The sequence below is a fragment of the Bombina bombina genome, chromosome 6 (assembly GCF_027579735.1).
Source record: "Bombina bombina isolate aBomBom1 chromosome 6, aBomBom1.pri, whole genome shotgun sequence".
Taxonomy (NCBI): domain Eukaryota; kingdom Metazoa; phylum Chordata; class Amphibia; order Anura; family Bombinatoridae; genus Bombina; species Bombina bombina.
In genome coordinates this window covers 92,863,226-92,877,233 of record NC_069504.1, presented here as the reverse complement: position 1 = coordinate 92,877,233, position 14,008 = coordinate 92,863,226, and the positions used below count along the sequence as shown (strand labels likewise).

The 14,008-nt window shown below is 33.2% G+C and overlaps 1 protein-coding gene across 4 annotated transcripts in view; it reads right to left on the bottom strand.

Moving 5' to 3' along the window:
- CACNA2D1 (calcium voltage-gated channel auxiliary subunit alpha2delta 1) overlaps positions 1–14,008 on the bottom strand; it is a 1,258,723-nt gene that overhangs the window by 258,216 nt on the left and 986,499 nt on the right. For all 4 annotated transcript variants that reach the window (XM_053716513.1, XM_053716514.1, XM_053716515.1 and 1 more), the window contains exon 12: positions 12,235–12,339. In XM_053716513.1, the coding sequence (XP_053572488.1) occupies positions 12,235–12,339 (105 nt within the window). The remainder of the gene's footprint in view (positions 1–12,234; positions 12,340–14,008) is intronic.

The following is a 14,008-nucleotide window of genomic DNA, read 5'->3' as shown; positions in this document are numbered from 1 at the left end:
ATCCAAGATGGCGTCCGTCGAATTCCGATTGGCTGATAGGATTCTATCAGCCAATCGGAATTAAGGTAGGAAAATTCTGATTGGCTGATGGAATCAGCCAATCAGATTCAAGTTCAATCCGATTGGCTGATCCGATCAGCCAATCAGATTGAGCTCGCATTCTATTGGCTGTTCCGATCAGCCAATAGAATGCGAGCTCAATCTGATTGGCTGATTCCATCAGCCAATCAGAATTTTCCTACCTTAATTCCAATTGGCTGATAGAATCCTATCAGCCAATCGGAATTCGACGGACGCCATCTTGGATGACGTCATTTAAAGGAACCGTCATTCGGCGAGTAGGCGTCGGTAGAAGAGGATGTTCCGTGTCGGCTGGAAGATGATGGCTCCGGAAGAAAGAAGATTGAAGATGCTGCTTCATAGAAGACTTCATCCCGATGACTTCTTCAGCGCCCGCTTGGATCAAGACTTCAGCCCGATGATGGATTTCTTCAGCCGCCGCTTGGATCCAGACTTCAGCCCGAGGATGGACGTCACTCTTCAGCCCCCCGCTTGGGCTTGGATCAAGACATCGGAGGCTCTTCTGGACAGATCGGGACCCGGTGTGGTGAAGACAAGGTAGGGAGATCTTCAGGGGCTTAGTGTTAGGTTAATTTAAGGGGGGTTTGGGTTAGATTAGGGGTATGTGGGTGGTGGGTTGTAATGTTGGGGGGGTATTGTATGTTTTTTTTTTTACAGGCAAAAGAGCTGAATTCTTTGGGGCATGCCCCGCAAAGGGTCCTTTTCAGGGCTGGTAAGGTAAAAAAGCTTTTCTATTTAAATTTTAGAATAGGGTAGGGCATTTTTTTATTTTGGGGGGCTTTGTTATTTTATTAGGGGGCTTAGAGTAGGTGTAATTAGTTTAAAATTGTTGTAATATTTTTCTAATGTTTGTAAATATTTTTTTATTTTTTGTAACTTAGTTCTTTTTTATTTTTTGTACTTTAGTTAGTTTATTTAATTGTATTTATTTGTAGGTATTGTATTTAATTAATTTATTGATAGTGTAGTGTTAGGTTTAATTGTAACTTAGGTTAGGATTTATTTTACAGGTAATTTTGTAATTATTTTAACTAGGTAACTATTAAATAGTTCTTAACTATTTAATAGCTATTGTACCTGGTTAAAATAAATACAAAGTTGCCTGTAAAATAAATATTAATCCTAAAATAGCTACAATATAATTATTATTTATATTGTAGCTATATTAGGGTTTATTTTACAGGTAAGTATTTAGATTTAAATAGGAATAATTTATTTAATAAGAGTTAATTTATTTCGTTAGAATAAAATTATATTTAACTTAGGGGGGGGGGTTAGGGTTAGGGTTAGAATTAGCTTTAGGGGTTAAAAAATTTATTAGAGTAGTGGTGAGCTCCGATCGGCAGATTAGGGGTTAATACTTGAAGTTAGGTGTCGGCGATGTTAGGGAGGGCAGATTAGGGGTTAATACTATTTATTATAGGGTTATTGAGGCGGGAGTGAGGCGGATTAGGGGTTAATAACTTTATTATAGTAGCGGTGCAGTCCGCTCGGCAGATTAGGGGTTAATAAGTGTAGGCAGGTGGAGGCGACGTTGAGGGGGGCAGATTAGGGGTTAATAAATATAATATAGGGGTCTGCGGTGTTAGGGGCAGCAGATGAGGGGTACATAGCTATACTGTAGCTTGCGGTGGTGTACGGAGCGGCAGATTAGGGGTTAATAATAATATGCAGGGGTCAGCGATAGCGGGGGCGGCAGATTAGGGGTTAATAAGTGTAAGGTTAGGGGTGTTTAGACTCGGGGTTCATGTTAGGGTGTTAGGTGCAGACTTAGGAAGTGTTTCCGCATAGCAAACAATGGGGCTGCGTTAGGAGCTGAACGCTGCTTTTTTGCAGGTGTTAGGTTTTTTTTCAGCTCAAACAGCCCCATTGTTTTCTATGGAGGAATCGTGCACGAGCACGTTTTTGAAGCTGGCCGCGTCCGTAAGCACCGCTGGTATCGAGAGTTGCAGTGGCGTTAAATTATGCTCTACGCTCCTTTTTTGGAGCCTAACGCAGCCATTCTGTGAACTCTAAATACCAGCGGTGCGGGGGGAAAAAAGCATGCGTAGCTAACGCACCCCTTTGGCCGCAGAACTCTAAATCTAGCGGTAAGTGTTTTGTGATACTTTTTTGTTTTGCAAAACATTTTTTTCAGAGGTCTGAGGAAGCGGTAATCATTCTAGCGTAAATTGCAATTGCGCTCAAGCTATCGCGATTACTTTCAACTAGTAATACCAGCAGTAAGACCAACAAGCGCAAACACCCGTGATAAACCCTTCCAATCATAATCTGGCACATTGTGTTTTCTGTATTATAATTAAAAAATATGCAACTATAAATAATCATAAATAGAGAAGAAATATGGTTTTGCTAGCTGCATATATTATCCTACTTTATCCTGATCTAAAGTCACTTGCTTGTAAATTTCCATTTAGAGATAATTATAAAAAATGATGATGAGTATGAAGCTATACTGAAATGTCTACAAAGAAGTAAATCTCACTTTCTCAAGAGATTCTCTGTGCTCTATAAGATGGATAGTCCAAAAGCTTTATATCCGCTTGCCTGCATGATATTATCCTGTATAATTTCCGTTCTCTTCCAAACCCTACACCAGCAGGTGTTTAGAGACTTAATTTAATCAGTTTGGACTTCTGAGAACTCTTTAGCAGCTGGTAGTTTCTCATATTGTTAAAATGATTAATGTGCTACAAACATTTGCAAAATGAATATACTGTTTAATTTTGAAATGGGTTAAAATGATACTTTGCTGACAAATATTATAGTGCTATTAATAATAAATAAATAATAAAAATAGGCACAAGATAAGAATTTTCAGTTCAAGACTTCAAAATGTGTTAGTAAGAGGTGAGCATTTTATTATTTTATTAATGTAAGCTCAATAGCATCAATGCCCAACTGGGACTGGTTGAAACACATCTGGTGAGCAAATGACAAGAGGCATATGTGTAGCCACCAATCCCCAAACAGCTCCCCATAGTGTATTTCTGCTCCCCAGCCTACCTAGGTGTGCTTTTCAGCAAAAGCTACCAAAAGAACAAAGTACATTTGAGAAGAGAAGTTAATAGAAAAAGTCTCTTTAAATGACACACTCAATATGAACCATTAACATTTAATATTCCTTTATCTCTTAAACTGTTTCCCACAGAGTGTGACGCAATCTTTATCTAGTGAGCTGCATTCATATTTGTGTTATTCTATTTAAATTTTATCAGTTAGCCCATAAAACCTAATTTTTAATCATAACTTTTTTATTTGATATATTTTGTTAAACTTTACCCTAAACTTTGGTCATACCAAACTATTTAAAAAAAAAAACATGTTAAAATCTATCTACCTAGCTAGGTAGCTACAGTTCAGTATAAATGTGAGTGTAGTTTACCTAAATCACTACTAGCTTGACATTTCATTGCATTCAATAATTTGTCAGAAGGAAGAAGTTAAAGGGACAGCATACACCAATTTTCATATAACTGCATGTAATAGACACTACTATAAAGAATAAGATGCAAAGATACTGATATATAAATCCAGTATAAAACTGTTTATAAACTTACTTAGAAGCTCTCAGTTTAGCTCTGTTGAAAAGGTTAGCTGGAACACCCACTGCAAGTGGGAAATAAGACACTCCCCCCTCCCCCTTCTTTTGCATATGAAAAGACTCTTTACACAAACAGGAGCAAGCTGGAGTAGGTATCTGACGGTATTCTCAAAAAACTTTAGGGCTTGGTTAGGAGTCTGAAAGTCAGAGCAATGTTATTTAAAAATAAGCAAAACTATACATTTAAAAAAAAATAAAAAAATTATGGGCTATATAAATAGATCATCTACAAAACATTTATGCAAAGAAAAAAATTAGTGTATAATGTCCCGTTAAGCTTCATTATATTATTAGTATTTACACCCAGCAACAAACAGCACATTAGGCACTTTAAAGCTTATATATATATATATATATATATATATATATATATATATATATATATATATATATATATATATATATATATATATATACACACATATATATAAATAACAGATTTGTTGAAAAATAATAGTTTCATGTAATTGAATAAAAAGAAAATATGCTATTTAATATATTTAATATCAAGGATTTTAAACTATTTTGTAACCTTTACACATATTAGAGTAAGTAAAGCACATAAAAAAAAACAAAAAAAACATATAGTTTTAACATATTTTTACTATATGTGTCCCCTTACTGCCACCTTGTGTTGAGATGATGTACAAAACTGTTTAATGAAAAAAAAAAAAAAAATTAGTTATGTTTTGAAATAAAAAATAAATAAACGCTATTTAGTCTATAGAGTTGCAATTATATTTTACTACACAGTTCACTTTTAGCAGTTAAAACTATCTGATAAACTATTTATGTTGCACTTGCAGTTTAGTAGCTACCCCCACTTTTATTAATCTCAGCAACATAATGTATGAATTCTTTCGCAGATGGAGATTATATTATTAGAAATGAGTTTTTTCTTTTTTCTATTTATTATATTTGAAGCAGCTTTAAAAAACATTTTTAGATAAGTTAGATTCCAGCTTTTCTATATTTTCTGAGACAAGTAAGACATTCTCATCTTACTTGACAAATAAAAAAAAAATACTTTAATACATATGTATCCTGGAGAGAGCAAGACGGATATGGGTAATTAAAGTGGGAAAAAAAGACAATAGTTACACACCAATCCGAAGAACATGGCAAGAAAAATAATAAACTTTAGGAAGTAGTAACAAAACATATATAGATATGGAGATCCATAAATGCAACTTAGTCATTGTATAAAAAAAGATTTTTTACCTTAAAAAATATGTAACAAATATCATGTATAATTCTACAATCAGATAGTGAGCATATGGCTTCAATTTAAAATGGAACAAAAACATACTTAGGCATTTCTTCCTTTTTGGTATTAATAATTAACCTTACAAAAGGAACCCCTGGTGTTAGTTCCTAATATAAAGTAAAACAAAATTGTCTGCCTAAGGTGATATGACATAACGTCATTAGCAGTGGTTTTCTTGTATTTATATATAATGTATCTCAATGAGTAAAGAAAGCTATTATTTTAATAACAAGTCTACCTGTGACTTAAAGGAACAATAAACACTTTGGGATTGTTTTAAATGCTTAATTATGTATGCATTGTAAAGCAACAAATAACTATTTTTGTATTTATTTTGTTTCCATGAAGATTGTGGGTTTTCCAGTCCTGAAAACTAAAAGAGCAAACAACACATTTCACAAGCCTAACCCTGCCACATGTTTCTCCCTAATTTACAGGTTATCTTTTCTGCTGAAGCCAAACAGTGGAGATTATGCAAACACAATGGCAGAGGTAAGATCAGTAATCTCCAGACTCAAGTCTGGACTGGCTCCTCCAAATAAAGAAAAAGTTGGGTGGCGTTTTACAGTTGAAAAACAATTGCAGCAAACACAGTGTTTATATGTTCTAATATAGTTCAAACTCTGCTCTTATGCTACTCTATAGGCAGACTTCAGAAATGTTTTGTCCATTTTAATCATATGTGGTCTGAGATTAATATAATATGTTTAATATATAGGGGTTGGACAAAATAATGTTAACCACATTATTATAGGGGTTAATATTATTCATGTAGGCTGCAGTGAAGAAAAAAACAAACATTGCAATTATATTTTATCTTTTTTGTCTATATTCATTAGGTTGAATGACGGTGCAGCGTTTAGTACAAGTGGTCGGTAAAATGGTTGACGTCAGACTTCTAAAGAGGACTAATTGTGGACGCCCATTTAGCAGGTGTTTCTGTAACCTTAACAACCAAAGTGGTGTTTTAAGAGCAACAGTCTCCACGGCTATGACTGCATACACAAAGTGTGGCAAGACTTAATCGCCAAAGAAGAATGTACTTAAAGCTGTTGTTTTGCTATTGAAATATATTACAATTTAAACAGCTTAGCAAATCCATATCTCTGGGATACACGCTTAGAAAATCATCTTCAATATTTCTATTCTCGTCTCTTTTTAAGGCATATAGAGAGGTCAGTTAGAGACACTGCAGGTCAAAAATTACATATTCTAATTTATTTTGCACCTTATTTGCATTATTCTTTAGAAGGCGATAGGCTAGATTTATCAACATCTGAAAGTCCCAATTGGTTGAAGCTTGCTCATTTGGGCCTGCAACTGATACTTATAGCCGCATTCAGGCAAGCGCTCAGAGCCAGCGCCGGGAACATCTGCTCCAGCGATGACGTGGAGATAGGAGACGTAATTAATAATTTAATCATTATTTCACAAGTGAGGGAGCTTAGAAAAAATGTTTGCTTGCCCAAAGTAATCTGCTGCACAATAATGGAGTACCCAAATATAATTTGTATATGAGGCACTTCTATTTGCATGCAATATTTCTTATACCTTTTAAGTATTAGAAATATTGCATGCAAATAGAAACATCTCACATATGAATTATATATATGTACTCCATTATTGTGTAGCAGATCCCTTTGCGTATTCAAACGTTTATTCAAACGTTTATTATAAGCTCCCTCACTTGTGAAATAATTATTAAATTATTAATTACAACATTTATATATATATTATTGTAAACAAGGCAGCCTCCATGAGCAACACGTGTATAGCATGCTGAAAACGCTGGGACTTGCATCATCAGAGCGCTGAGCTTTGAGTCGCTTGGAGCGCTTGCCGAACATGGCTTATGAAGCAAAGTTTAAACAATTGCTTCATAAACATACTCCACCAACTTAGAGATGTTGGATGAAAATCACCCTGGACTCATTCGATTGAGTAATTTCATACAAATTGGTTGCAGAAGGGCAGGGTGGTAAATACCAGGAACAAATCTGCCCCACAATTAGTGATGAAATGTGGAGAGATTCACATATATAAATATGTATATATGAATAAATAGAACATTGTCTTCTATGTGAAGAACATTGGAATGTGAAATATTCATATTTTCATGTCGGTTTAGCGCACATGAAAATATGTAATTGGGTTAGCGTGTGAGTTGGGTGTTTTTTTTCCCCACTTTTTTTACTCCATTGACTTCTATGGGGAATAGGTTATCGTGCGCGCGATAGTCTACATTCGGCGAGAGGGTTACAGGGAGAGCAGACTAAATAAATAATAAAAGTGTACTATTTCACCTTTTATACTGTTTTATTAAACATTATAAGCCTGATTGCAAGTGGAGCTCTATTTAGCAACTTTGCGTGCATGCAAACACCGCCAAAAGTAAACTAAATGGGTTAGCGCACGTATTACAAGTTAAAAGTAAAACATCTGTGCGCAAGTTTAAGCCGTCACACGCTAAATAACAAAAGTGTACTATTTCACTTTTTTTACTGTTGTATTAAACATTATAAGCCTGATTGCAAGTGGAGCGCTATTTAGCAACTTTGCGTGCATGCAAACATCGCCAGAAGAAAACTAAATGGGTTAGTGCACGTATTACAAGTTGAAAGTAAAACATCTGCACGCAAGTTTAAACCGTCACACGCTAAATTCAGGACTTCCGATATTACGACCGCGTTAACTTCTTCTCCCCTAGACTTGAATTCAGAGTGTAAACTTAAAAAAACCTAACACATCGCTCGAGTTATACCAAATGCACTAATCCGAAGTTAGTTATGAATATTTTATATTACAATGTTCTGCACATAGATGAAAATGTTCTAATTATTTTTAAATATATATTGCTGTATATATCTGATTGATTTAAAAAAAAAAAAAAAAAAAAAATATATATATATATATAGATATATATATATATCAAAATAACAAGAGTATTGCATTGAGCAATGATACTTTTTTATTGGACTAACTATACATTTATAAGATGACAAGCTTTCGGACGAATGTCTTCCTTTTTCAAGTCTGAAGCAATACTGACCAATTTGATGGAATTTACAGATTATATCTTAAAACACAGGCTAAATATATATATATATGTTATGTGTAAAGTCAGATAAAACTGACATTACCCCAGAGACTGTGGGTAAAGCCCGATGTAAGATCATACATCGGGCTTTAACTGGGTAATCCTAGGATTACCCAAACGCTTCTGGATAAAGCTACCTGCTTAAATGCTTCTGCAGAAAGTTACCTGCTTAAAGTTAAATTGACACTGAACCCAATTTTTTTATTTTGTGTTTCAGATAGAGCATGTAATTTTAAGCAACTTTCTAATTTACTCCTAGTATCAAATTTTCTTCGTACTCTTGCTATCTTTATTTGAAAAAGAATGCATCTAAGCTTTTTTTTGGTTCAGGACTCTGGAAAGTGTTTTTTTATTGGTGGATGTATTTATCCACCAATCAGCAAGAACAACCTAGGTTGTTCACCAAAAATGGGCCGGCATATAAACAATTATAAATATAAATAATTCTTGCATTTCAAATAAAGATACCAAGAGTATGAAGAAAATGTGATAATAGGAGTAAATTAGAAAATTGCTTAAAATGCCATACTCTATCTGAATCACGAAAGAAAAAAATTTGGATTCAGTGTCCCTTTAATCACAGCGCTCAGCTGATCACAGCGTTTATAACAGCTACAGAACATATTCTCTAACCGGTGCACTGTAATTCTCACACCATAAACCTTTACGCGAGGACTTCAATAACATTGACAAGACGAGCACAAATTTTGTTTGCACTCAGGCGGTCGAGTTGACTTTTAACTTGTAATATGCACGCATGTTAACGTGGTAACGTTAGCGCGCCACTTGTAATCTAGTTCTATATAGATTAATGTCCCTAGAATATGTATAAAAGTATCTCCCTGTATATTTGTATCTTGTCTACATAAAATATGGGAAGTGATTATAATGCTTTTCAAGCTATCATTCATTCAGAAAAAGAGACACAGCCAATTAATATTTTAAAATATTGTGCAGCTGCAATTTACCCATCAGTAAAAGAGGATTTCTCAATGTCTTATGCCAAAACTGCATGTCAAACATAATCAGATTGTTTTATTTGTCAGTCTATATCAAACAGATTTTTTTTTTAAAAAAGGAAAACCCCCGACCACAAAGTACAAGTCACTTTTCCTTAAGTAACCCTCCTGTCAGTCAGTTGTAAACACTGAACAAAATAGCGCTGCTTGTCATCTGTTTCAAATCATCATATTTTAAAAATATTCTTCACCAGCCAAACACTATAGTTATTAGGCCATTACTTATTTACATTCTTTTCATGGAATACATATTTATCTGACATATATAGAGGGAGATCTTAATATATAATCTCAAATAATCAAGAGAGAAATTTATGCATTAATTTGTGAAATGTTATCATACATTTTGCTAGACTTTATATACTACATACTTTTTGAATATATATAATACACTTCAATATTATTTTATTAGACATGTCTGTTGTGTAGTACAGATTCCTTTTCATTCATTTTATGTACTTTGTAAGTAATTTAAAGATCTGTGCCACTATATTTTTATGGTATGCTTTGATAATTTATTCTATTAATATTATTATTATTACTACTACTACTACTAATAATAATAATAAAATCATTATGATCATAGTAATGCATATATAAAAAAAACAAATGTAATGTAATTTGATGGTGGACAACAGTAATTTATAGAATACTTAAATAGTTTAGGCATGGATATCAAGAGGAGGTTTTTGACAGGGTATATTTTTAATATTTGTCTACCCTTTTCTATGGATGCCCATGTATGTCTGTATATATATATATATATATATATATATATGTGTGTGTGTATTTATCTTTATACTTATACATATAGGTGTTTGTGTAGAAATATATCTTTAGTATGTTTATATAAATACATATATCTTTATAATCTTTATGGATAGATAGATAGATAGATAGATAGATAGATAGATAGATAGATAGATAGATAGATACAAAAGAACTGTCCACTTACAATTATTATTGTTACCATATAGTTTATCTTAAAACAAAATTATTTCAGTTCTATCTATGCATTATATATCAGTCTAGGGAACATAATGAATATTAAAATAGTGTAATTCAGTGAGATGAATATAAAAGTTTGATAATGTTGAGACATCTGGAATAAAACTTCTGTCATAAGGTGTCAAAAATAGTGTTAATTAATTTAGTAATTTTGGATCATGCCAACAGCATATGGCTCGACAATCCCCACTGTGTTTTAACTTGAGCATACAGCAGGATTCAATATGTTATTGTATTACAGTCAGTCTTTTGATGTAACTATGTAATAATTATGTAATATATTTCCAACATTCTAGAACCTGATGTAATACATCATATTAACACAAATCACTGTCTTAACATAAATGCAATATTGCAGTAAACATACATCAGAATGTCAAAACAATATAAAACTGCTAAAAAGACAACATTATCTTTATACTAGAATGTCACTTTAATTAAGGGCCTTTTTTGAATGCATTTTCCCTTCATAAAATCTGTTGCGCTATTTGAAAGTGCCCGACTAGAGTAAGCGAGTAATGCATTTGAGCGCACATTTGTAGGAGAGTGAACAGTACAGAAGGCCAAAGTACCTTTTGAAGCTTTCAAATTGAGCAGTGGTATAATTTAAAAAAATGTAAGTATATTTTTATTTTCTTAAAAAAAAGTCCCTTAAGTGAATTACTTATTAGAATAGGGACTTAATATGCGTTTAAAGGAGCAGCAATACATTGAGAACTTTAAGCATGAGTTTAAAGGGGCAGGAAATCTCATTTTTTTTCTTTCATGATTCATATAGAGCAGACAATCTAAAAGTTTCCATGATCACATTTATTTATTTCTTATGTTATCAATGGCATTGACGGGGGAAGGGGGAGCATAATGGCTGCACCATGTGCCCACTAACAGTGGTCATCATTCGTTTTCTCACCATCCCTCTTTTCAGCCCTGCTCCCTTTCCACCAAACCTCATCTGCAGCACACCAGACCCTGACTGCGGTATGCCTGGTTCTTATCCTGCCAATGCTGCCTCACCCACAAATCACCAGTCGGCCTCCTGGAAGTGACCTCCATAGATTTGCACGGTATTCCTTATTAAACAGAATAGTTACATAGGTAGCTTGCACATATTTTGGAATCTATATAGCAGCAGTCCGTAAAAAAATATCTTTTGATCACTAGATGGCAGCAGTATTTGCATGATTGTTAAAAGAATTATTTTAAAACTGCTGTCATATTAGCGCTGCGGAATCTGTTGGCGCTCTACAAATAACCGATAATAAATAAATATAATTCTCCATTTGCACACTCCTGAGTCTACCTTTTTTTTTAAATGATATCAAGAGTCAATAAAGGATACAAAAAGAACAAAGTAAATGTGATAATAAAATTAAATTGAAAAGTGTTTTATAAATTGCATGCTTTATTAGAATCATGAAAGAAACATTTTGGATTTCATGTCCCTTTAACTATATGTTTAAACCCTTTGCAGGAAGCCCTGAAATGTATTTTAAAATAATTTTTAAAATAATTTGAAATCCCTTTCTAAATATTTTCAGGCAATTTCCAGAATAATTTTTAACACTTATTGCATTTAAAGGGCAGTCTACTCCAAAATTGTATGCATTTAAAGGGCAGTCTACTCCAAAATTGTTATTGTTTTAAAAGATAGATAATCCCTTTATGACCAGTTCCCCAGTTTTGCATAACAACACTGTTATATTAATACACTGTTTACCTCTGTGATTACCTTGTATCTAAGCTTCTGCATACTTTCCCTTACCTCAGGGTTATTAACAGACTTAAATTTTAGATACATAAGTGCTGACTCATGAATAACTCCACAGGAGTGACCACAATGTTTTCTATATGGCACACATGAACTAGCCCTTTCTGGTTGTGAAAAGCTATAAAAATACATAAGAGAAGAGGCGGCCTGCAGAGGCTTAGAAGCAGGCATCAATTTAAAAGGTTTAAATGTTATAAAGTATATTAATATAACAATGTGCAGAGCTGGGAATGGGTAGCAAAGGTGTTATCTATCTTTTAAAACAATAACAATTTTGGTGTAGACTGTTCCTGTAAAATAAAATAAATAAACAGAAACTATATGCAATAACAAAAAAAATCTAAATCCGCCATATTAGAGTTAAATGAATAGGCAATATATACTACTTACAGTTTTGTTCTTATTGTACAACTCAAAGGTTTCTTTGGCTCTTTCTTCGCCACCATCAGTGAACAACATAATGATCTTATTGCAGTTTGCTCTGGATACATTGTACTGGAAAATGAATAAGAACAATATTATAGATCCACAAAAAATAAATAATAAATACAAAAATGTGACGTAAGTTGAAAATAAATAAGTAATAAATAAGGTGAATGTTATTTTGCATGATACTGCTCATTTAACAATTATAAGTACACGTGGAATATAAATAAATACACAAAGAATATTGAAGATTCATTGTTGGATTCCTTTTGAAATAGACAAGTGCCTATGGCTTCAGAGAAGTCTGTGGTAAATGGTTGTAGAGTCTATGAGGCCCATTTATCAAGCTCTGTATGCTTTTCAGTTCCAATTAGAAATGGAAGTGCAGAACACTGTTATATTCCACACTGCCATTGGCTGCACACTCTAGTGACTTATTTATAACTGTCCCTAGTTGGCCACAGCAGAGAAGGTAACCTAAGTTACAACATGGCAGCTCCCATTGTTTTATAGACACTAAACTTTACACTTATTTTGTCAATATTTAAACAGCTAATGAAACTTTAAAAAACACATCTACATGTTATTCTCAGACTAATCTTTTCTTTGAATGCATCATTCTATCTAGCATTTATTTACTGTTTAATATCCCTTTAATAGCTGATCTGATGGCTGTTAAAGGGACAGTGTATTGTAAACTTGTTTTCCTTAAAGGGACACTGTACCCAATTTTTTTCTTTTGTGATTCAGACAGAGCATGCAATTTTAAGCAACTTTCTAATTTACTCCTATTATCAATTTTTCTTCGTTCTCTTGCTATCTTTATTTGAAATAAAAGCCATCTAAGCTTTTTTGGGTTAAGAACTCTGGACAGCACTTTTTGATTGGTGGATGAATTTTTTCCACCAATCAGCAAGGACAACCCAGGTTGTTCACCAAAAATGGGCCGGCATCTAAACTTAGATTCTTGCATTTTAAATAAAGATACCAAGAGAATAAAGAAAATTTGATAATAGGAGTAAATTAGAAAGTTGCTTAAAATGTCATGCTCTATCTGAATCATGAAAGAAAAAAGTTGGTTACAGTGTCCCTTTAATGTATTTCCAATGACTTGTTATAACAGCTGCAAAGTATAAGATGTATGAGAAATTGTATATTTAGGTTTGTTTTGTATATGAAATTGCTGGTTTTGTTCTTTGTTTTTTAATTGCATGGTTTAACAGAATCATGAAAGAATTATGACGCTTTATTTTTTTTTATTCTGTCCCTTTAAAACAATTATATAAGAATGTTCATTCCTATATTATTATATGAAATTAAAATACTGGACACAGGGCAAATAATGGTCTCATTCATAGACACTTGTTGGGCTCAATTAATTGAGGCTCATTGGTGCACATTTCTTTTGTGCATATCTTGGAGTGGACGGTTTTATACAGGGAGGTAATTTATTGCTTCATTTTAGTTTGTTTATTAATGTTTTGAAGGTGATTTTGTGATACTGGTATCTTTCATTGTGAAACTCATTCTCTGTGGTGAGAAGTTATAATGCAACTGAACTAACAACTCGCTCCTATGATGAATAGCAGGTACAATTTTTTTTCTTCAATTCTGCAATTTTTGAGTTACAATGATGCTGCAAATTTTGTCAGGGAGATATTAGTTTCATGAACAAGTTTTTTAATTTAAGACAATACAACGTATGTACTTTACATAACATGCCTTATACAATACATTT